Below are 26766 nucleotides of genomic sequence, written 5' to 3' on the forward strand. Positions count from 1 at the left end.
GAGAGAGAGAGAGAGAGAGAGAAACACTCATTTGAGAAGCATAGCATTCTATAAGGCGAATCGCCCTTTCAGGGCATAGAGGAGCATGAAAGGAGAGTTAAAGAGGAACAAAGAGAAAAAAAAAGGAGAGGAGAAGATGAAGGAGGAGAAAGGAAGGGGGCAAGAAGAAAATTGGAAGAGGGCAAGAAGATGTGTAAGCAAACAAAGAGGTGAAAGGACTTTCCGCCGACCGATGGAAATGCGTTATGTCCATTGTAGATCGGATCGTCGCACGTGTATATCATCGCACGAAGTAGATATTTATGACAAAAAAGCAACAACAGCTAATTAGAATTGTACTAAATATATAAGAGATGCAACCGACCTGTTCTTCACGCGCCTTGTTCGGCAGTATGATTCAAAGATTTTGTTACTATGCCTATATAATACAGTGTACATTTGTTTGTTTTCTATTATATATATATATATATATATATATATATATATGTAGATATAGATATAGATATAGATATAAATATAGATATAGATATAGATATAGATATCAGGTGTAAAAACAGTCGTAAAAACACCGCAGGAGCCAAAAAATTGACGTTTCGTTGGGTCTTTGACCGAAACGTCAGTCCATTTTTTTTGGCTCCTGTTGTGTTTATAAGACTGTTTTTACACTTGATATCTATTTACTACACACCGACGCAGAACTTTCATATTTTGACTCGTATATATATATATATATATATATATATATATAGCAGAGGAGATATTTTTAACCAAAGTAATACACAATGAATGTCTACTTTGTTTGTTCGCATGTTTGTTTGTTTGTTTAGATATTACGGAGCCCTATAGCATTTTCAAAGGCCATGTATTGGTCACCTAGGATGACACGGAAGGCTCGTTTATGGACCTTTTCAAGGCTTTCGTATTTTTGTTGATGTTGTTGTTTTGTTTGTAGGATCATAATGGTCTGGGGGTACATATCCATTGTACATTGAGATTAAGGCCGAGAATACAGTGACTTTTCGATTTCTTTTTCTTTTTTTAAACTATATATGCCACGTGTGAATCCCATTTCAGGTCCTGTTGAATCAGTATACTCAGGAGAACAGATTGCAAATGGAGGCATCGACGGCAATGCGAAATGGAATTCCAGGGTTACGTGCCAAGTCATATCCCTGGATGCTGTCGTGGCAGCTTTATACTTTTGTTAGCCACTCGCATGAAATGGAACTTATCAGTAAGTAGTCTGTCGATTCATAGATTATCAAAAATAATAAGATATATCACTGCATAATATAAACCTTGGTATAGGCTGTTTCGTTTGCGTCGTATACTGTAATATGTCCTAAATGCCTTGGGGCCCTCGGAGTTATTGTGTATACTCCTCTTATATAGCATCGTATTTGTGACCAGCCTAACAAACTTCTTTCATCTAATTAAATACAAGTGTATTATCCTTTTTCATTTGATCACAGGCAAACCATCAGCGAATTGCATTAAAAGTAGCCTCCGGAATCAATCCAAAAATGAGTAATCACAAATTTCTCCTTTTAATGATTAATTTCGTTAGAGTAAACTTTGATGAGACGTTTATTGACGTCATGAGTAATTTTAGTAGCATATAGTAACATCTTATTATGGACTTCACATAGAGAAAATGTATTTACGACCAAGAAGGTTAGTTTAGATGACTGTATGTTGAATTACTTGAAACTACAGCGTTCTCATGATTCCAACTGTTCCAGTGTCAGTCCTAAATCTGTTTGGATGGTCATTCACGCTGGAAGTTTTCATTTTCACATTGATATGTAGGTAATCCATCTTATAGTGTGGGCACGTAATTTGATTTAGTTCATTCCTGTTATTCCTGTTGTGCTGTTGTTGACCTCAATGCACGCTTTTGTTGTGGACTATAACTATATAACTAATATATATATATATATCTATATATATATATATATATATATATATATATATATATATATATATATATATATATACATATCTTTTATTAAACCCACGTCCGCCTGAAGCCGTCCTACCTTGTTCTCACTCATTGAAGATACACTTTCTCTCCTCGTTTTACCTTTCTGGAACTAATCTTAGACGTTTGGCGGAGACTTTTGTCTTGACGCCCGTGTGTAAGAAGACTTTGGATTTCTCTCTTATTCAAGGGTAAGCCTGCACTGGTAGTCCATTCGCAGGCCAGATATTGGTACCACCTGAGGTGGCAAAACCTTTTTGGTGTAATTTTGTTTGGCGGGCATAGTATGCTTATCAAGCTATGATAGCATTTCCAAATGAGTAGCTTAGTCATAATAAATGTACTTTTAACCAATTTGGTCTCGTTTTTACATCCCTATCGGAATATACTTCTGAATCGAGTCTAATCGCTATACATTGAAGAGCCCTGTCTGCTGTATGTCCACAGGTGTTCTGTTGTAAACGCGGTGCGCTTTGTCTTTATTCAAGGCTGCGAGGGGAATATCCAAAGGTTGTGATGTCCACAGGTGTTTTGTTGTCAACGCGGTGCGCTTAGTCTTTATTAAAGGCAGCGAAGGGAATATCCAAAAGTTATGATACAGGGTTTATCCCTTTATCTTAAAAAAAACAAAAAAAAACAAAAAAAAAACCAATTCCTCGTGCATTTTGCCGTATTTTGATATTTTTTAAACTATTCATCATTTTCCGGTGGAAACGCGAATGCCGCGCCAACATCGCTTTATTTTCATCCAACAACGAAAGATAATGCAATTACAATGTACCGGTACACTACAATGAATTATAATGAATAATATTGTAAATGAACATAGTGACTTAAAAATATAGATCTGCTTAAAAAAAAGAAGAAGAAAAGGCTTGTGAAGCTGCGCCTAGTCTTCACAATATTCACCTTTATGTTCGAAGAAGGGGAGGGGATCTTTGTCCCCAAGATGAAGCAAAAGTTGCTGCTACATAGTGCCGGGGGATACAATCGCATTGCGCGGCAACGGACATTTCTAGTTTGCATACAGCACGATTGCTTATACTCAAAGTTACAGTGATGTATTCATGTAAATGTTGCTTTTGTCATGTAAAAGTTACATTAAAGTCACATTGAATGAGAGAGAGAGAGAGAGAGAGAAGAGAGAGAGAAAAAACAAAAACAATCATCTACGAAGCATAACATTCTATGTGCCCTTCCAGGGTATGACGTTATAGAGAATCATGATTTGCCCAATATAAAATGAACAATGAACAACAGAGAAGGAATGAATCACACTATAAAGATCAGAGGAGCACAGTATACTGCAGGTGCATCCGCAAAGACTCAGAAATAAACATGATAGATACAACAATGAATACAGAATGAGTTGTAAAGGGTTTCTACATAACATATCACAGTACTGTGAGATCATCACTTCTTTTACTGTTTTTTCAATGAATAGACTTGGTGTCATGCAACTCAAGTGGAAGTTTATTCGAAATATCTGGGCCAGCATGTCGTATGGATTTGTGTGCTAAGATTTAAATATTTATATGTGACTGCCGCTATTAGGGTCAGATTATGTCACTTAAAGTACGTTGCTATTATGTTGATCTTGAAAAGCCAAAAAGTGAGGGGCTCCCTAGGGAGGTGAGACGAACATCTCCATATTCATACTTATACATCTGTTGCTGAGTTTCTTATCCAATGATCTCCAAATTTCAAACAAAATATGATTTATTTGTGTTGACTCATTCTGGTTATCACTACAACCAGCATACAATATCAAGTTGTGAATAATTTTTCGTGCTTTCCCAAATATGTAGCATGGTTTCTAGCTTCTAGCAAGTTTCTAGCATGGCTCGATATAATTTCTTCACATGAAATATGATTAGATAAGCTTTGTTTTTCTGTGCATTTTGTTTTTACATTTTCCGAGGTAATATTTGTCCTAAATGATACTATTTTATAACAGCGTCTCCATAACAATTGTGATAGCGTCTGCTAATCTACTTCAAAGCAATACATATGTACAGTCAAAACCACAACAAAGATTATTTTAAGGAAATATTCATTATCAAAACGGTTATAGCGCCCTCTTTAATTTTGTCTTTATTTCTTACGTGGTAAACACCACTTTCTTGCACGATTTGGCCCTTTAAATGCACTAAATTTGTCAAAACAAGGCTCAAATATGTTCTTTTGTCTTTACAGATTTGAAATAACAGCACAGTTTGATTCTGTTTTACCTCGCATGCCCAATTCATGATTTAGAACAAAGTAGTTGAATACTATTTTGAAATTTTTCTATTTTTTCTTTGTTTTTAGCGTATTTTGACTGAGTGCACCCAAATCCGGCGTTTTGGTGAATTTTTGATGGTGTCATTTTTTAGAGCATCATGTGCTGAATATGTGCCAAATTTCAGAGGGATTGGTTGAAAAATCCTGAAATTATCAAAAATCACACTCTGCCTATCTTTGGTCACAGAGCGTCAAAAATTATTTGGTATTGGTCGGGTTAATAGCTGAAATCTATGACAAAACTACTACTCTGGAAATGCCATCATAGCAAAATATGATCCTTAGATATATGCCATATCAAAATGCACAAGTAGAACTTGCCACCTCAGGTGGTACCAATAACCCATTTTTCGGGTCTTGGCCCATGGACTAAGGCCATTGGAGGCACGGGGCAAAGATCAACCGTATAGTATGTTGATATCATAGGTATTAGCTCGCAACGAAAGAGTGCCAGTCATGGGGGAGAACTCAACTTTGAATATTGGTGCAACACAGTCTCCGTTCTTGAGAATGGAATTCTATAACTTCATGGGTTGAGGACGAAAAAGACGAAATGATGAAATGACGAAAGTCGTTTTTATGACAACAATAGTAGAAGACGAGCTGTTCAAACTCGGCAATTACCTTTAAGACCCAAGAAGACAGGTTGTTGAAATTTTTCAGTCGACGTTCTTACTGCGAGAGGACCCTAAGACGAGTTAATAAAACTCAGTGAGTTGATTGCCCAAGACAAGTTGGTGTAACTGGGGAGGTAAAGTTTGTGGGACATGAAAGTCGTCTGTTCAGGACAAAAAGACCAGATGACATGCAAGAATTGGCAAGTCAATTCATCTCAGGTTTGAAGACAAGTTGACACCCAGAGGTCGAATTGCGCAGCTCCTACTTAACTCCCCATCACGAGTTTCCAAGAGTGGAGTACGAGCGAGTCATGCTGAGTTGCCCATGAGATTAGTTACCCATTTAGAACGAGTACGGCGACTTACAGCAAGTTCGCTTGAGCCTTTCCCGAAATATAGCGAGTTTTGCACGAGCCCATTTAGAGTGCAAGGCGAGCGTATCCCGACATGCCAGCTGGCATATGTAGTGATATTCATTTTTTAAACTCGCACAATTACTGTACATGTATCTCATGGGCAATTCGGCCTGACTCACAACACAGTCGTAGTGCTCGTACTCCACTCTTGGAGGTGAGTTATTACGAGCTACAATGTATGTAGAGTTCATGTTGAGCTTGTCACGAGTAATGCGAGTGTATCACTAGTTTAGCACGAGTTGCAGCTAGTTGCAACAAATTGGTAACATTTTTGAACATGTTCAAACATTGAGGACTTGCTCGCGACTTCAAACTAACTTCGAGGATAAGCTCTATGGGGCGCCAAGTGTCGCCTTGGCGCCCATTACAGCTTATCCTCGAAGTTAGCTCATCCTTGAGGTTAAGGATAACCGTCTGAACATAACTAGTGTCTTATTCATGGGGTTGAAAATTGCCTTCAATACATGTCCTTAAAAAAAAAACTGCATGTATGACTGTGGAATTTGTGGAATGGAAAAAAGGGCTTCACGTAAGAAAATCCGTCAAACACTATTCTGTTCTCTGTCATCCTTTGCTGCTACGAGTTATGCACTCTGGTTGCTAGATACGCCATTTTGTCTACGTCAAGACCAAAAAAGGTTTTTCACTCAATAACGCGACTATTGGTTATACTAACCATGTGAAGAATCAGTTGAAGTGAAATCATAAATTTTTGACACAATGGCCAGATATCTAATAATTTTGGGGCTCTATATATGTAGACAAGTCCTTGCATGTGTACCAGTGTTGTTCATTATGGCAAAATAGAATGCATTCAAGTTCTTTCAGCAAAATTCCAAATTGAAGTTATCTACTTTTGAAAATTGACATTAAGGGAGCATTGCAGACGATTTTCATAATTTCGCATCATGTAGTACATAAATCAACAACTCCATTTATAGATTTGTGGAATTTGTGGTCCTCGAGCAGAGAAATCAATTCTCTGAAAAATCTTCTTCATGACATAGGAGCCTCACACATTTCAGATAATTCCACTACAATACCGCTTGCTTAACAAGTTCACCTATTCAGAATTTATACATGCCTTCTTCTTATGTTCTGTGCTTCCTTGAACTCTAACTCATGTATTCTTATGGTGAGGCTGCCATGTCATCATCCTTGTTCATTGCAATTTGTCATATATTTTGAAAACATTCTTATACCTCATCCCAATCACTATAAATTCCGAAACTCTGTGCGCAGTATAAGTACATTGTAATTTGTAGTTGTTCAAATGTAAAAGTCTGAAAATCATCTGTAAGTCTCCTTTAACACCCAATTCCACATATTAAGCATACACTTCTGTCTTTATCCCAAAGTTGATTTATATCCTTAGGGTTTATGTCAGGTTTACGTAAGCTTCTGACCACACGAGCATTAAAAATTAAGGGGTTTCAGGGATTAACACCATACATAGCACTTCGCATGCCCAGTCGGCAAGAGCAACGGTCTACAAATCTGCAATCCCGACAGAATCTCATTTTCTTCACTCATTTCCAATCAGAAAATAAAAGATTGTACTGTTGTATCACCATGTATTCGCTTCCATTGATGTTTCCACGCAAAAATGAAGAATTGTACGAAGCCACTAATTCACATGAAGTCACAAGGAATTCATATATCAATATGTATTGCTGGATCGGGCTAACCACGGGCAATTCTTGAGTGAGTTTAGAGTTGCCATTGAAGAGTGTGTTAGACATGAGCTCAAATTTGAACCTGGCCTATGGAATCACCAATCAATCATGGGGCTTGTTTATTGTCTGATTCTTTACAGGCAGGGCAAGTCTTGGGCTAAGAAACCCTATCCCCCCCCCCCCCCCCACCCTATCATGGATTATCATTATGAAATGTCTATGCATTGCCAAGCACAGGGATCTGTAACTTTCTGATTATTGGCAATGGGTCATGTCACAATAAAGGATTCATTGATAAAAGCCTTTGGTCAATAATTTACCAGATAGTGATTCCTCCAATAAATGAATAAATAAATAAATAAATAAATAAATAAATAAATAAATAAATAAATAAACATATATATATATATATATATATATATATATATATATGTGTGTGTGTGTGTGTGTGTGTGTGTGTGTGTGTGTGTGTGTGTGTGTGCGTTTATATGAAGAGTGAAAAATGGATGGTGACAGGGATACAGTGACCCAGTGAATGGATACTTCAGGGGGAGTGATTAACATAATTGTACATAGACACAGCAGTGAACAATATGCAGGACAAAATGGAGGTAGTGATAGTAGCCACAAACGTTTAATAGGGTCCATGACATTTTGGCGTAAAAAATTCCTATACAAGTATATACATTGACTCACACAAGAAAAATTGTGATCCCCTGTGTAACCTCTCACTGGGATAACATGTACAAGACTTCAAAGTACCAAACACAATCACCTTTCACTAGATTTTTTTTTTTAACTTACTGTAACAGAATAGCCCTAATGCAGACAGAAAGTGACAAAGTCTGCCGATCAGTTTTAACCTTATTGACTCTGCCAAACATGAACACAAATGAAACAAATTTTGCATTTCTCCATTTGGGAAGTAAAATACCACATAAGCACTTTCCCTTTTAACCCACTGACCAACCATGAGAACACTGCTTAGTGATGTTCTTTCATGTCAAATGTTCTTTTCCTGTGTACAGACAATCCACAAGATTGTGTAAAATGTCTGACCAAACCAATAACTAGGGTCTCTCATAACAATAACACTCATAAATCAAAGGCACGGTAGAAGTGAAACTTGTACAAACTTACTAATTTCCACACTTTTAGAGAGGGAAATCACTGAATGCTACTTCTCTAAAGCACAGGTGCACTATATGTGAAAATGAGCATCTCTCTTTGGATATGTCAAGAAAAATTTGACTTCATAGTGTTGATGTGCTACCTTTGATGTGACTTTTCTGTTCTTGCTTGACTCATCTCTGTGTATTGAGACAGCGCCTAATGATGGCAAAGTCTTGTCACTGGCATCTACTTGATCTTTGATCCCTGATCTTTAAGTCTTATTGTCCCATCATTTCAGAATGCCTTGAACAAGATAAACTGAAGTTGTTTTGGACGGTGCAAACAAAGCATGTGACCTTTGACCTTTGATTTCTAACCAGGGTCACATATATATTCGCCGTGTTCTGCCTTGTTCGTTTATATACCAGGATTGTTTTAATTTTACCAATTAGAATTTGATTTAGAGCAAAATGATACACATTTCACATGCTGAATATTGGCCATTGATCATCACTTGCTCACTGAACAATCAAACTGAAGATTGCTCTTTTGCAAAATCCTTGTCTTGTTAAATTTTGTGACATATATTCAGGTATTGTGTTCAATTTACAATTTCATAATTTCATAATGGCTCCTGACCTTTGGCTTTTAATGACAAAAGCAACAACTTTCACTGAATCATATTTACATGAGCATACATGAAATTCATTGCTGAACCTTCAAGTCTATGTAGTTCATTGTGGTGACAAGATATGATTACAAATAATTTGATTTATGGACAACCCATAAAAACTCCTGCCATTACCATATGATCAAGGCATACAAAATCACTGAAGTGAGAAGAAACTCAAGAAGGACATAGTATTATTTGGGCCAAAGAAATTATACTGCCTCCTTTTAGATAAGATTATTGCTCCTTAGTGAATTCTTAGTTTATTTTCTGCACTTTTCCCTTAGTAGATATTTCCTATCGTTTTCATATATGCTATAAACACTGTCAAAGCCCTAAAAGATAATCTGCTATAGAAATTCTGCCTGATATTCAAACCTTTATTTGATGAGTTTTTTTACGTTGTCCTTTTGATAAATAACCTGTGTTAATATGCATCTGTGTGTTTGTATGTTCATTAATTTTACACCAATTTAATATTTTCCAGTGCTTGTTAGACAAAAAATATCAGGTTAAAAGATCTATGCAAATCATGAAAGAAATCACGATGTGTGACTTTCAACAGAGGTTTTTGTTAATATCATATATTGATGCCATTTAAAACAAGCATTACAACATGATTTCCTAAAGTGCAAGAATAAAGCTTCTTCCAAAATCTGATTCAATTCACAATACAAAGTGTAGAGACATTATTGGGGAAAGAGAAAGATAACGGCACAGTGTTGAATGGCATTCTTTACTCTTGGACAATATTAATCGCCAATACCATGAGAGCAGAGTTGAAAAGATGGGTAACAGCAGCATCTGCTTGGATTAATACACCACATACAAACAGTTGATTCAATGTTTGCTCTACTAGTAATCTGTGAGATAGCTACATTGCTCACAATGAAGATTTCTAGAGTAACTTTTGATGCTCTTGTTCTGAACAATTTCATTTTGTTTGTAGTATTTTTTATTCATTTTGATGCCAACATATATAATGTCACCATGGACCTGAAGTAGCAAGTGACCTGTTGGTCACTTAAATCTTTATTTCTCAAAAGTTCTTTTTCACAGACCAAAGAATTGTCAATTCCAAACCCTCTCCTAGAACAATGTCACTGTGATTTTGTGTTGACAGCAATTTTTCAAAGACATACACAAACACACATCACACATGCAAAAATACAATGTACGTACATATACACCCCTAAACACACACGCACTGTCATTTTGTTGCTGTCCCCCCCCCCCCCACTTAATCCCGACAGTGAAAGTGTTATCTTATATCAAGTGCATACAAATTCTGCATAATCTCTTGCATGTGAATACCAGTAAAGGGTTTGAGTACATGAAGTGCAACAACTTCCTAGTTTCTTTACACATTAATTTCTCTTGAAACACCGAGTGGTAGCCTTTTGGCTTCATCAGCAGAGAAATCGACATACATGTATCACATATATGCTCTGAATCAATTTACAATTACGAGGTAGGCAAGATACCAATACATGGAGGAAAATCAATGAAACCCAGACTAACTTATCTGTTACTTGTCCACAATGGGTAAACAACAGAAAACCATTTAAACCATACCACTTTAACAGTAACTTAAACCAACAAGGCATCACATCATGTCAGAAATCTGCTGCCATTTCTAGAATGATTTATCTTGGACAATGAAGAGCAACAACTGTGTTCCTTTTCAGTTGGTTAATCTGAAGTGCTCTTCCATGGTCAAATTATACTGTTTGGTGCTTTTCTGAGAGTTTCAAAAGGGCATCCTTATGAAAAACAAAGTCATTAAGACTGGTGGTTAACTCAAAACAAATTCCAGAGATAGTGATGATGGAGTTTGTTTTGTTTTGTTTTTGATATTTCATTCCTGCAATCCTTTGGTAATACTCCAAGAGAAAGTGGGTTGGTCTCTGTCATGTTGCATCATGTCATTCCAAGATTTACAAATAAGCAAAGAAATGGACAACATTTTCTTCATAGTACATCTGTTTCAGGAACATCAGAAGAATTTCTGTGCGTTTTTCAAGAGTCAAAGCTTTTGATGCACATTCCATGGCCCAACCGTGGTTGATGATACTCAGCTTGACATGCCATTAACACACAAAAGGCTTCAGCATTGGCTCCCTGTCACCATACATGCTCCATACATGTTCCATAATGGCAGGGGTGGCATAAAATTTTACACGATTAATTTGGTCCAATCACATGCCAAGATACGGTCAGCTGGGGAGAGAAACAAGGAGCAAGCAAGCAAAAAAGAAAAAAAGGAAAAAAAGAAAGAAGAAGTCACAATACATTCTAAACGGGAATTGTCCTTTCTGCAGGTTCCGTGCGGTCAAGCCAGTGACTAGCACACTTCACGCCACTCAGGTGCTTGAAATCAAGCTGTTCTTTTCCTTCCAGTCAAAGTATTAGTAAGCTGCACATTTTGAACTCTGAAGTCCTCTTAGAGTGCTGGAGGATTGTCTTTCCTGCTTCTTCTCTCTCTCTCTCATCAAGGAAAAAGTTATTGTTCATCGCCAATAGGACAGAAAACACAGAGGGTGGCTTTAGTAGATGACCTCATAGACTGTTGCTTTCTTGTCACCTGAGCCTGTGACGATAAACTTATTGTCCACTGAGATATCACAACACAGCACTGATGAGGACTCTTTGGACTGAAAAGGAAAAAGGAAAACAAACAATAGCATATCTGGATCATTGTGCCTTGAATTTACTGATATCACTTCAAATACATTGTTTGGTCTACATATCCAATTCATTTACATCTAACACTGCCTATGTTTGCTTCAGGTACTGCAAATTTTTCATTCAACTATTTGACTGAATCTATAAGATATTTTGGGAACAGCATCCACATTCAAGTATGAATACTAACCCCATTACTGTAAAAGTGGATATTTTCGCGCGACTAATTTTTCGCGCTTGGCCACGTAAGAAGAGTTTTGCATGTTTTTTAATTCCGCGGAATCAAGACATCAACAACTGGGACATATGGCATGCAAAAATATTTGCGTGCTTTCATTTTCGCGCTAGCTTGCGGTTGCACGAAATGCGTGAAAATTTCAACACCGCGAAAATTTCCACTTTTACAGTAGTTGTGAGGTTTATTCTATACAAGCCATTAAAGAGACTGCATTGAGGTATTAAGTGAATATAACCACACATCCTTTCTTCTAGTGACATATTGCAATAATATTCCTCTCCATGAATGGATACATTATCAACCCAGGCAGAAACATGAGAGATTGTGATAATTGTTACTGTAAAAGTGGAAATTTTTGCGGTGTTGAAATTTTTGCGCATTTCGTGCAACCAGAAACTAGCGCAAAAATAAAAGCACGTGAATGTTTTTGCTTGCCATATGTTCCAGTCGTTAATGTTTTGATTCAGCAGAATTAACACGCGAAACTCTCCTTTTCCGGCCAAGCATGAAAAATAAGTCAAAAATATCCACTTTTACAGTATCTTCATGATACAGTCCTTCACAATATGGTTAATTCAAAAGTTAAGTAACATATGACATGTAGAATGTTCAACAAATGTTGAGTGTTACATCTTTGCTAATCTACATGAGTTATCAGTGTGACAGTAAATAACCATATGAGAAAATTCCAATACACTTTCCCTTGAGGTCCTCTTTACATTGAGATTCCTTTTTTCTTTTCTTTTTTTGAGGATTTTTGTTCATACTTTGCAAAGATATCTGTAAAAAATTAACACACAACCCTCTATCTTGGGACCTGCCTCTTCTTGGTTCGACTGCACTGCTCATAAATATCTTCCTTGATATCAAAGGAGAGAAATAAAGGACGGTCAAGGCACTAACCTGAAATATGCTGGCCCCATAGGGAGTTCTCCAGGCATTGAGCAGGTTGTCCTTGCCTGTACTGACAAACCACTTGCCACAGTGGGCAAACTTGAGGGAGAGCACACAGCTCTCATGAAGGTGGAGCTGGTACTTGTCAGGTTTGGAGTGGTGCAGCACCTCCACATTACTGCTCTCCATCCTAAACATGAAAACAACAGAGTATGAAGTAAACATAAATAGACATGTTTACAGAAACTGGGGAACATCTACAACAAAGCTCAAAGGAGAACTTTACAAAAAGGTTCATTATCTCATGGAGAAAAGAATAAACAAAATAAAAGTAAATTATTGGTGAATGACTGGAAAAGAATAAGATAACTAAGAGAACCTCAATATCAGCGATGTAATTATGTAACATAATTGTAGATGTTCCCATCATTTGCTGTACACTTCTTTTCAATGCTTTCAGTTTTACCTTGACTCTCCTGCTGCATTTTCACTTTCCTAGTCATCCCTTCTTACCCTGTAACATTCCCACACACATTTAATCAATAGCATACCATGTATTACAAGGTCTTTGAAGATAATCAAAATAATACACCAGCCAGGCAACACATAATACAAGTTTTGATGACTTTCTGGTACATAGAAACAAACCAACAACACAAAAAAGGGCTCATACATGACTCCATTTTTTTTTTTCATTGGTACAACTGAATATGCCTTTTGGAAGCAGCAATAAATCCTACTCCCACTACTATCAGTACATCAGACTTCAGGGACAGTGTCTTGATTCCAGCGAGAGACATCCATCACAAATTTTGCACCATATGATTATACAAAAGAATCTGCTTAACAGTCCATATTCTATCACATTAATAGTGCATGCTTGACAGTATATCATACACACAACAAAGGCATGATTACCCAAGGTGAACAGTTGCCAATTCATTGAGGCCAAGGATATAGTAGAGAAAATAACTTTTTAAACTTTTTCTGTATTCATAATATGATTATCTGTGCAAATATTCATGTACATGGTGTACAATCGTCCACTATTCTAAAACACAATAAATGTAAAAGTATGTTAATTAAACCAATCGCATCATCATCTTGTAATACCCTACATCAGCAAATATTGCCCTCTAATCCTGTTGAGTTCTACAGTTTGAAGGAGCTTGTGTGACTGACTTGATGGTTTATTGCCAAGATGTTTAGCATTCACAAATCTTGAAAATAAACTTTTTACTATATCAGTCCACTGAACTAAATCTGAACAATTGGTCAGAGAAATGCAATGCAGTCTGTTGTTCAAGATGCAAGCTTAAACCCAAGCACAGTGCGTACCCCCAGCCCCCGCAACACACAAAGAGATAGAAACAACTCACCCAACGGCCAGCCAGTCACCAGAAGGGCAGTAGCCAAGAGAGAAGATCTGGGAGGTAAAGTCATGCTGCTGCAGTTGTCTCCCTTCTCTCAGGTCCCAAGAACGCACTGTGTTGTCCAGGCCCCCAGTCCACAGCTTTGACCCATCTGGTGAGATATCAATGCAGCTGGCACCATCTGTATGGCCTTGGAATTGCCTAGTGGAGAAAGACATTCACGCACAGAACATCAAACACATAGCTCGGAGATGCAGTAATTGCTTGTCCATTGATATGTAAATATCAGTCTCAGTCATGCAAATGTTTGACAATATAACTCCTCTCTTTCTGGCCTTTGTCTGCGCTGTCACTGTTCTAAATCTTGACAACATAATTGCATGAAACACTCTCTCATTCTTCCACTATGCAGCAGGGCTGGCGGAATCCATTTATGCTTTACAATCCTTCTACAACCAAACATAAGAATCAGGTTGCAAATATCTACGGATTGATATGTGTATGACAGGCCGCTGATCATTGCAAGAGATATGGGTGAAGAGATCAAAATACAGTGGATCCAAGTAAAAGAATTTAGAACTCATCTTATGTACATGGCAGAACTGTCTGCTAAAAGAGAGACTTTATGCTATTAGCCACTTTTTTGTGTGTGTAAAAGAGTTAACTTTTGCTGGAGGGCACCACACCCTACAAACATATCCAATCAAGAACCAGTCAAACACATTTTCTTTTTCTCTTTTTTTTTTCTTCAATGAACCCACGAAGAAAATCTTCTGCAGCTTCAGTTCTAGATTTGTAAAAATCATGAAATCAGCTTATTTTGCCTGTTATATCAAAGCCCTGCCTCTGGACCAAATAATCTGCAGAAAATGTATAAGAACAACTAATGAGCATGGATGATTCTGGCAAAATCTGGTTAAAATCTAGACCTGTATTTTCATGAATGTCTTGAAAATATCCTTTTCTTACTCATGCTCTCTCAAACAAGTTAAACCCCACTTGTGAAGGATATATACAGCTCATTCTGGAACCATCCATGCGAGGTGCAGTTTCCAGCATATCAAACACACTGACTGCTCTGACAGCAAAATGGGGGTGTAGTTAGTACATGACAACTGCAAAATTTGTTTCCACAAACACAGTCTATGTCTGCAAAGTATCATCCTCATGGTATGTTTTTCTGTAGCAGAAATGAATTGGTAGTATGCTGGCACATGTTACGTGGTATACCATATGAAACATTTCAAAAATTTAGAGGCTTAGAATGGCAAGCCAGTTTTTTAGAGCTTATAGATCTGCTGAGTACTACACTGCTCACTCTCGTATGATCTTAAATGCCACTCATCTATGCTAAAACATGTGTGCAACCAAGGAGGTTCTAGAGAATGGAGTCACAACCGTCTTATTTCCCTTGCTAGATGTTCGATGCCGCCGCTCAAAAATATTTGAAGCATGTGCCAAACAGGATCTGCCAGGCTGATAGGAAGACAACTGACTCATGTCTCATTGCATAATCACCAGCCACTTTCTACACGGAAGATATGTCTTTGTAATGGTAATCACTTTTCCCTATCCCTTTTTATAAAAGGTAGGTGGTACAGACACGAGGATGTGGGAATAGAAATTGCGCAAAAAATGATGAAATAAAGATGAAAAGTACTTGACTGGGCATAACCGGGCACTAATCTTATATATCTATCAATAAAGAATTATACTTGGAAGATTATTCCATGTTAGTTTTATTTGCGGAAATTAAGTGGAAAAGTGATAAAACCGGCTTTCCAGGATGGTACAGTTGTAACATTTTCACATGATACAGCTCTGATTTACACATATTTCTGCAAAAGATTGACTTTTGTTTTACATGCTTTATCATTGAGTGAAATTTCATTTCATTTAATAAATAAATAAGCAAAATATGGCCAATATCATATTAACGTTCAAAATGAATCTTCAGATTGCTCAGCAAGACGGTGCTGTCGAATATGGATCATCAATGGCACAAATGCACCTGTGAAATTCTTTTGTACATCAATATAAATCTGACAACTGTTTGAATAATTACAGCCAGTTGGAACCTCCTTGGTGCAACCATGCAGACAGCAATAATACCGCTGAACCCAATGACGGGGGCGATGGACATGTATGTTTTTGGCTGGGTTCGACCCTCATTCAGGACATTGGACTGGCAAAAATTGACGGGTGAAATATTCTAGAGAGTGATTAATGAGAAAACTCTATAGGGCCTACACAATTATACCCTGGTGACATCTTTTAGGGAATATATTTCCATTTGGAAGATCAATCAATGCACTGCCTGAGCTAGACAGTAAAGTCATAGAGGTTAATATTGGCTTGGTAAAGGTATGCTGCCCTCTTTTGACAATGGGCATACAGTTGACAATAGTCACTATTGTCAAGAGTATGCTCACAAAACTGAACTTACAAAACCAGTATTATTTGAGTGCAGTCTTGCAATTGAGTAGTTATTCCTTAATAATGAGGAAACTACAAAGCCAAAACCTTATAAAAGAATGTAACTGTACTAATATTCTGAATACTAGCAGCACCCGTGGAAATCCACGGGTCTGAGGGGTTTTACTCTTTTTTTTCCCTCTCATATATACGATTTTACACATTTTTATTGATGAAATAAAAAGAACAGTTACTTGTGCTCTCTTCTACTCATGACTACCATCCCCTCACACACATTTTCACCCTCGCAGAACAAACAAACAAACAAACATTCAGGGAAAAATCACCAAAAAACGCTTGATGAGATTCTCCGAAAGTTCTGCCCACAGATTCTTCCCGTCTGATATTAATTATACCCCCTGTTCTTGCATCCATGCAAGCACCCGAGCGAATCCGCGGCTGGTCTCAAGGCATCGCATTTTTTTTTTTCATTCCTATTTCTTTTCCCAAGTTATGAGAGAAAAATATAATATTTTCGTCTTCAATCGCGCCCTCCTTTTTGTTTTTAATCACCAAAACTTGGTTCGATGTATCAGAGAACCATCCGTTTATATACTTCAGACTAAACATCATCATTATTATTATCATATTGTTATCATTATTATGCTCCTACTGTTATATTATTATGCTCCTACTGTTATATTATTATTGTGATCATATAGTCATTAGGCTTTATAAGTATAAGAAACCCGTGGAAATCTACGGGTCTCAGGGCTTCGTATTCTTTTTTTAATATTTCTTCAACCACGTTATGACAGAAGAAATACACAAAGATTATTTTTGTCTTCATTTGCTCCCTCATTTCTGTTTTCATAATCAAAACTTGGGTTGATGGATCTAGAACCGCCTGTTTATCTCATTGATACTGTTTATTGTTTTTATTATCATTATAATCATTGATTATGATTATGATTATGATTATTACCATTATTATTATTTTCAGGGAGGGGAGATCATAGTCATTCGGTTTCATTGCTATTTTACATAATTCATTGACATGGGGATGACTCGAGGAAATTCAGAAAAAAAGTTTATCGGTCAAGGATAGTGAATCTTTTTGTCCGTCATGTCAAGGTTACTCTCAAGGTTACTTATTTCAAATAGCTTCGTTATCATTGATATTTATTTTTAAACATTAAAACAATCCAGTACCTGTTTGCGTCTCCTCCGCCCACTCTTAGTTATGGATTATAGCACCCCTCCCCATTAATTTGTATTGGCCTATTCTCTTATTATCATTATTACAGTGTAATATTGTTATTGTTATTATCATTTTCATTATTACTAACATTTTTATAATTATTATTATTTTTTTAATCATGTTCCAAATTTCACATTTCATATTCAGGTTACATATTCTATTTGATTTTGAAGTAAAATATGTTTAACACAACAGTCAATTTTAGACATAATTTCACAAATGTATAAGGACATGTAATACAATGATGTGTAAATATGAGGAACCTACTAAAAAGCAATGCTTGTAGGATGTAGGTTCCAAAGAAATAATGTAAGCGTTTAGTGCAACATGCTAATTACGAAAGATGACGAAACACATGCGAAATTCAGTATGTCGAGATTATAATAAAATCTAGGGAATGAACAAAATAGTTTATAATTTTCAAGGTAAAAACTCAAGGATTTAATGCTACATAAAATTGCAATATTGGTCAAACAAATGTAGTCAAATGTAGTCACCCGAGCGAGGCATCATTAGGGGAGAGGAGAGAGTAGAGTCATAATATAGGGATGATCAACATAGGGAGGCAGAAATGTTAATTTGTTAAGAATTGTAAAAATCTCTGTCCCCCACTTTTCTGCTCTTGATAAAAAGCTTTTCTGAAGACAGTCCTGCGCAAACTGTCCAAAACTGCTTCACCGCACTAACATACTCAATCTTGTGCTGAGCAGGACTACCCCAGTTGTGTTTTTGTTGCTATTGTGCTGAGAGAAATACAATATTTTCGTCTTCACTATACTGCTCTCTTCTTTTAGTTTTTATCACCAAACCTTGGTTTGATAGATCATAGAACCACCCGTTTATCTGCTTCAGACACAGGTACATTTTATCATCATTATTATCATTATTGTTATTATTATTATTATTATTATTATTATTATTATTATTATTATTATCGTTATTATATTACCACTATAATCTCCACTAGTATTTGTGGAGGGGGAGATCATATTATAGTCATTAGGTTTAATAAGTAGGCACCTGTTGGAATCCATGCATCTCAGGGCCTCGTATTTTTTCTTTAACTCTTTTCCCTCGTTATGGGAGAAAGAAGAATATTTTTGTCTTCATTTGCTCCCTCTTTTTTATTTTTATCAACAAAACTTGGTGTGATGGACCATAGAATTACCCATTTTATTTCCACGAGGGTTTCCTCTACGTCCGCTCATCTTATGAATATTCATGTTTACAGCAGCCCTACAGTAAATGAATGGACAGCGGCGCGTGTAATCTGATATGGAAGGATACGATCGGCAAGGACAAAATTTAAGTGGATATTTAGCCGTCCTAAACAGTCTGAGTACAATGATACCCGCTTGAGAGTAAACTTAATGACGTACCTGAGCTGCATATGTATAGTATCCTGCAGTTGTGCAAAATACAATAAAATAACAGCATTCGTTGTTTTCATTAGGGCACGCCAATGCCAATGGCGAACGTCACTGTACGTAAATCCCCTTGTATGACCGCGCGCGCCGTGTATTATACGATATGACAGTCCATCACGCGAAAGCAGAATGATAGTGTTTCATGTAACCATCGTCAATACATACACACAGGCGCAGGCCACACACTGGCGTACCGTGCCCACCCGAGAGTACATTGCCGCGACAACAACAACAACTTCGAGTATTATAGTATAGGATAATGACAATGTGAGCTTCAGATTTACTTATAAGTTCTATGGCAAATACTACAATATGACTTTTTTTTCTAACAGGCTAGATTGAGAATGCTGTTACTACATTTATGTGGTAAATAGACAAGCAAATAAATAGATCAGCTTAAATGGAAGCCCGATGGCTACTAGCATGTTTAATTAACACCTCTGCAGTAATATTCCTACTCCGGATTCTGTGACTTCACTATGTTCAATCCTAACACCTTATTTGAGTTTATGCCATCTTCATTTTGCTTTATGTCAGGCTTTCTTTTCTTTGCCAAATTTTGTTTCCCCCAAAAGGGTGTTATTTTGGAAATTCTTAGTGTGACATTAGCCAAGTTTCTTTGACAGTAAGCCCGGTTTATTCATAAGCAGTTCATTGTATCACTTATTTCCACACACTGCATTTATTGTTGTGGCTGATTTCCCTTGCCCTCTGACTCAAAACCCCTTTATTACACACCCACTTGTTTCAGTGGTCATAATCTCCCTCTGAACTGAAGGATCTAACCCCTGCATGAATTTCCTTTGTGAGTTATTGTGAGTTAATCCTTATTGTGAGTTGATTTGGTCATAATAATAATAATAATAATAATAATAATAATAATAATAATAATAATAATAATAATAATAATAATAATAATAATGATAATAATAATAATAATGACAATAATAATAATAACGATAATGATAACAACAGTAATAATATCAATGATAATAATAACAACAACAATAATGATAATAATAACGATAATAATAAACATCATCATCATCACCATCATCTTCATCTTTTGTTAATAATAATATCATTATTATAAGTACAGATATTAGAGTTAAATATGAGAATACTGTAATAGTGTTAATGTACCATTTAGGACAATAACCACTTCACGCAGAAAACTTGTAATAAATTTTGGGATTCTTCCTTTCTTATCTGAGAATTGTTTCCAAGGAAATTAGCAAGTCTTGTCCACTTGTGACAGACTCACAAAGAAATAGTGTAAGAAAGTTTTTTTAAAAAATCAATAAAGAGGTGAGAGGATGTAGACAACTTGACTCCCTGTGCTACGACAGGTCCAAGACGTAAGTGCAAAAGGTTATCTAATTAAACATAAAAGCAGATTTTGTGTGAAAAAGATTTGGAGGGGCTAATGAAAAATCTTACCTATAAGATTTTACTTTTATTTCAACCACATCCCAAGATGAAATTGACCCAATCACATTGATAGGGAAGATCCCATAATTTTTCACGTAATAGAAACCTGACTCTAATTGACCAATCACATATTTTTAGGGATATGGAGATATTCTTAGGAGATATGAATAACAAATAGGATATAAAAGATCTTGTTCAAGCCCCAAAGAAGGAGTTTAGGAAAAAGTTTTGAGAGTGTTAGAGAAGAGATTTGGAAGTGCCCTACAAATTGAATTGAGTTGGAAGGAGTTCAACAGAACCAGGCATCAGCCACACTGCTGAAGACCACTTGGAAAGAACATGGAACCCCCTCCACTTCATCATGTCCTTTTCCTAACAAACTTATTGATTGTCACTGAAAACACAGCAATGATTACCCCGCAGGCAAACATTTTAAATATAAAATGACTGCCCTCCTATTGATTTCATTGGCATCCTGAATGGGAAACCCTTCAGTAATTTATACTAGAACTCTGGCCTGCATCCCTCAGAAGTGGTATGAACTCCACCAAGAAATAGAAAATAGTGCTGCCCCATCTTAAAATGTCTGAGCTCCTCATTGGACATTCATGACGGGTATGTTTTATGCCGGGTGGTCAGTGATCAAGAGTGTGGTCATGTCGGGCGGACTTCCCGCCCCCCTGCTGATGTAGATGTGCATGCATGTTTTCATATGACAACAGACCAAACAGACACTTACAGTCCCCCGAGGATGTGCCGATACACAGGATGATGATTTTATGTATTTGGCAAACTGATATTGAGCAAAGCAACTATCACAATTAGCTTAATAATCCTCATTTACATGACCTTTCCTCCTCCCGTAAGGTAAGGTTTTTGTATAGGATGGTCTCCTGGTATAGTAAAGGGATAAGTGCTACGGCCAAGTTATTATTTATGTTATATAAGTGCAATAGTACTGTGATGACAAGACCTGAATCCACTGGCCGAGCAGTCATTATTATCAAATCTGAAAGTTGATTGTATGCACTTCATCTTAGTTTTCAGGCATACGGGAAGGCAGGCCTCTGAATAAATGAGTAGTCATTCACACTTAGGTCCCACGTAAATTATGTTATTTTCCATTTTGTAACTGCCTTTACAGACTGATCTAAATTGCCTTTCATAAAGTTATTTGTTGGTGTTGTCTTTTAACAAGCCACTGACTAGTGCAGGGATTAGTTATACAGACTATTTTAACATCAACCTGACCCTGTATCTGGTCTACCCTACAGTAAATTAGGGGCATGCCGTTAGACAAGAAAAAAATATGACCCTGTATCTCGTCAACCCTAGGGTCAATTAGGGGTATGCGGTTAGACAAGAAAAAATATGTATTCTGGAAACGTGTTCGATCTTTTAACGACAACTGAGTGTGGGTATGCATGTCAACCTTCATCCCTTGAGACAGCTTACCTGACAAGTGTCTGATTGTGCAAGTCCCAGACAGCGATGTTCCCATCACTGCAGCAAGAGAAGCAGACCTTTGAATCTGGACTGATGGCCAGGGCATAGCAGGCTGGAGCACTGGATGTCAGCTCTGCTTTGATACGAGGTGTTGCCTGGACAGTGACAGAGAAAGAAAAGTTTACAGTTATTTGAAACCCACTTTTCACACACATCACAAAGGATGTTAGCTGTCCATTCATTTCACATCTTACTGTATATGCCTTATATTTACCAAGTAGAAATTTCTGTAAATCAGGACTTCCCAACAATTTCACAGGTGGTTAAATTCAGGGCCATGGAGTGGTACAGTATCATCAAACACCTTGGTCATGTACTGTGTACATGTATGCATGCATATTGCATTCATGACAGGATCAGAGTTGATATTTTTGCAAATAGCACCTGACTTGTGAAATTTCCGATAATGAAAACCCCACGAAATATATGGCGTATGCAGTAATTTCAATGTCAATCTGTGATTGCAGTGGTTTGGATATTTAATACCAGAAAATTTTCTTGTACTTTTCAGTTCTCACAACCACTTGCTCTTCATACACTACTCAGCCCCAAGAAACCCTGCTAGTAACTATTAATTACTCATAAATTACTTGCTCTCTCAAAAAAAAAAAGATATCAGGAACCCTGAACTTACAGCAGCTAGGTCCCAGATGGAGAGAGTGCTGGCTTCACCACCGACCAGCAGTGTTCTTCCATCAGGCAGCAGCTTGCAGGAGCGTATGTAGTTATCCCGGTTTAGGCAGTCCAGCTGGGAGACCGGACTCCTGTTCCCAGACTGACTGATGTCCCACACCTTCACACAACCCTGTGCCACAGAATAGAGAACACATCACTGACTTGAGAACAGAACGATAGTAAAACAACCACACCATGCAGTAGACTTTGATGCCTCTGGGTTCAAGAGAATCTTCTCCTTGATGATGTGAAATGCTTTGCATGTGATAAATGACATTTTTTAAAGGGGAAAGGGACAGACATATCTGATATAATAAAATCATGGAGGGTACATCAAGCAAAATTTGTAAAAGAAAAATAAAATGAATTTAAATTATTCAATTTGCAGATGTGCCAAAGATCCATGCAAAATGTGTGAAAAAAAAAACAAACTTTGCTACAGGCATATACCTGCTTGTAGAAGTAGCATCAGCAAGACTCACAAGCACTCAAGAGCACTCAAGAGCTCTTTTGCATCTACCCTAAGTGGAGATTGTGACATTTTCTGCTCCAGTCCTTTCTAAGCTTCACGTAAACTGCCTCTTTCTCTGATCTACTACCCACTCTTTCATGACAAAGTCTGAAACACAGCTGTCACTTTGTGGAAGATGTGTTGTATTCCTCTCCCTTACTCCTGCTCTACACAAACTGAAATCTTTGGACAAACTTACCTTTCCTCCAGTGTAGACGTGCCTGGTGGGGTTGCTAATAGTAACGGCACACACCACCTCACCATGGTTGAGAGTGTTAATCTGACGGGCGTGTCTTGGGATTCCCTGGCCAATCAGAGCGTCATGGGGGAATGGCACGGGCTGCATCTGGCCGTCAGCACTGACATGAAATGAATAGGCCCTGGAGTATTTGAGATGGCAAGAATGCAACAACGACAAAAATCAACAGCAAAACAACAATCACAGTAAACACCTTAACCACTTACAGAAATTGTAAATGGAAATACAGGTAGTTTAACCCTATTCTAACTGGGCTATTTGAGACCAAGTTTTTACTGGGGGGGGGGGGGGGGGGTCAATTTAACCCCCCCTTCAGATCTCGGCCGCCGATCACGCGATCGCCGCAAAATTTTGCCTGAAGATAGAGCCGGATGTCAACTACAAGATTACACGGTCATACAAAAGAAAAATTTCGATTTTCTATTTTTACTTAATTAATTATGCAAATTTACACATTAAATCATTTTTTCACCTATAACTCCATTAAAAAGACTGAATGATTGCTAAATTTTTGTGTAAGAGTTCCTCAAGACACATTGAACAATTTTCTTGTAAAAAAATAGCACAATCAAAATCAGTTTCTTTTGTTTTTTATTGTTTCGTTAATTTCTTATGTATTTCACTGTTTTTTTGACCTTTTGTTTTCTATTGTTTTTTGGCCAAAATTTTTTGCAGGCACTTTTTCAAGCTTATCTACATTAAAATTGATTAATTTCAATGGTTAAAAGTTGAAATAATCTAATTTATATCAATTTAACCAAAAAACACGATTTGCATTGGATTTGCACAAGATATCATGAATTTGAGCTGTGTTCGGGTTGACATGCATACGCAAAACATTACAGAACTTCAGAACGGTGTACCCGGACATCGCAAATTTGGTCTCAAAATATGCGGGAGACTTAAAGGAAAAAAGTCATCAAACGACGCGGCAAAATCTTTGCGCGTTGCGGAATCGCGGCGCGAAATGTCAAGGGGGGGGTCAAATTGACCCCCCCCCCCCCCCCCCCAGTTAGAATAGGGTTAAACCCCTTTGTAAATTTGTCTCTGTAAGATTCTTGCTCCCTTCCCCTTTTGAAGCCAACGTGAGTCTCTCGTTCTCGACTGTCTTTAAACACTACATTTTTATTTTTATTTGGAATTATTGGCTTTCAGACCATGGAATGTTGTAAGATCTTAGTCACAATTGGTAGAATAAATAAGAAAACTTGTGCAAAACATTCACAGATTGAACTAGAAATGTCACTATGGCGACTGGTATGCCTCCGCCATAATGCATGATTCTCCTAATAGGTCTAGATAGTACATGTGGACAATGTGTGATTACATTTTCACAAAATTGGCAAAATATTAAAATGACAAGTTTGTCACAAATGTGTTGAATGTTCACCTTCCTTGACCTAGGTTTAATTGGATGAATAGGAGAGCATGTATTTGGAATTTACGAATTTTAACTTGACTTTGACCCATTCATATGTTTATGCATTGAGTAATTTCAAAGGTATGGAGAAAAAGTGCAATTTCTCTTAGTACTGAATAGTAAATTGTTACCATTTTCATCTGGCCTTTGACCCTAAAATTCATAAGATAATCACTGTCAGGCAGAACATGCATAAATATGTAGAAAATCTAAAGATAACTTGAGCCACTTCCGAGATATGGAGGAAAAACTTAGTTCAGCACTTTCACTTGATCTTTGACCTTTTGACCTTTGAGGCAAAAACGAAAGAAAAAAAAAAACTTTCCAGAGAATCTCTATTAGGTTATACATGCATACACCAAGTGTAAAAAAAAAAAAAAAAAAAATCCTGCTGGCATTGCATAAACATGAGGGAAATAGTAAAATTTTGAAGTGTTGCCCTTGACCTTTGACCCCTAACCTTTGACCCCATGAACCCTAAATTCTCTAGATAATCACTGCCAGTCAGTACATGTATATATACTATGTTCCATGAAGATACCTTGAACAATTTCCAAGTATACAGAAAAAAGGTGAAGTTTTAATATTTTTACTTGACCTTTCGACCTTTGACCTTTGACCTCACGACCCAAACTTCACCAGAGAATCTAAATCAGGTAATACATGTATACACTAAGTTTCAAGAAAATATCTTCAGGCATTGCATAGATATGATGGAAATATTGAAATTTTATGTATTTGACCTTGACCTTTTGACCTTTGACCTTGAGCATGTGCACCCAACAAATGATAGGCACAACTTCACCCCCCTAATACACATACATGTCAAGTTTCATCAGGATACCTCAAAAGGTTTTGATAGTTACCCTGTCCACAAAATTCATTACGGACGGACGGAAGGACAGACGGAAGGACGGACGGACGGACGGACGGACAACCTGAAAGCATAATGCCTCCGGCACCACTTCGTGGCGGAGGCATAAAAATATTCATATATTCATATTCATCACATAGGTGCGTGTCAAGAAGAGATAATCATCACCTCCACCTCCACCCCCCCCCCCCCCCCCGAGTCAGCAGCGAACTTGTGACACGTATTGCACAATCATGCTCATGAAGGTGTAATCACATGACACAGATGGCTTAGTATAATATCAGCATTTGATGAGAGACTTTTAAGTCTTCCCAACAGGTAATCTGATTACTCACGGTTTGCCACCGGGTATGCCTGGAATGGAGGAGATTCTTGTGTGGGCATGAGGGTCAAAGGGCACTGGTCCTGCGTTAAACTGCAAAGTAAAATCAAACCATTATATCAATAAAATTGCTTCCACAGCCATCAAAACTAGGCTGGATATCTTGTATGGACAATGCAGTAGTTAAACTACACTCCTCGTTTTACATGATACCATAAAGGATATTTCTGGACCAACAATATCTCGATTTCAAAAATTGAAAAACAGTTTACATGCAGACTGAAAATAAGAAAGTTATGGAATGTTAAAGATGCTTTTTCTTTTTTTGCAACAAAACAGCTCTAGAACAGTTGATATAAATATGCAAATGAGCTGACGATGTCATTACCTCACAGTTTTTTATTGACCATGTACCAATGAAAAAAAAATGATAGAAATTCATTTTGTTGCTAGAAAGTGTAAAACGAAATAATGATCAATCAGATAAATTATGATTTGTGACGGGGGTTCAAATAAGTTTAAAAAAAATGAAAATTTCAAGATTTTTGTGTACAAACTATATGGCAAGTTGCGAGGCGATGACATCATCAACTCACTTACGCATGTATTCATATTGACTTTTCATGAAAACTCTTTCGAAAAGAAGCGAAGTAATTCATTCACTTTCCTCATTTTTATCAAATTTTCATCAAATTTTCATTGTGGACTTATAAAACTTT

General features: G+C 37.1%; 1 protein-coding gene across 2 annotated transcripts in view; it reads right to left on the reverse strand.

Annotated features, from left to right (window-relative positions):
- Window positions 1-10008: 10008 nt before the first annotated feature.
- Window positions 10009-26766, reverse strand: part of LOC139731414 (transducin-like enhancer protein 4) — a 96171-nt gene continuing 79413 nt past the window's right edge. For both annotated transcript variants that reach the window (XM_071642303.1, XM_071642301.1), the window contains exons 15-21: window positions 26061-26140; window positions 23372-23552; window positions 22621-22791; window positions 21936-22081; window positions 13953-14147; window positions 12583-12763; window positions 10009-11410 (exon numbers count right to left, since the gene is read on the reverse strand). In XM_071642303.1, the coding sequence (XP_071498404.1) occupies window positions 11303-11410; window positions 12583-12763; window positions 13953-14147; window positions 21936-22081; window positions 22621-22791; window positions 23372-23552; window positions 26061-26140 (1062 nt within the window). In that variant the 3' untranslated portion in view covers window positions 10009-11302. The remainder of the gene's footprint in view (window positions 11411-12582; window positions 12764-13952; window positions 14148-21935; window positions 22082-22620; window positions 22792-23371; window positions 23553-26060; window positions 26141-26766) is intronic.

This window comes from Diadema antillarum, unplaced genomic scaffold (genome assembly GCF_040938485.1).
Source record: "Diadema antillarum isolate AM-2024a unplaced genomic scaffold, OU_Dant_1.0 seq00000369_RagTag, whole genome shotgun sequence".
Taxonomy (NCBI): Eukaryota; Metazoa; Echinodermata; class Echinoidea; order Diadematoida; family Diadematidae; genus Diadema; species Diadema antillarum.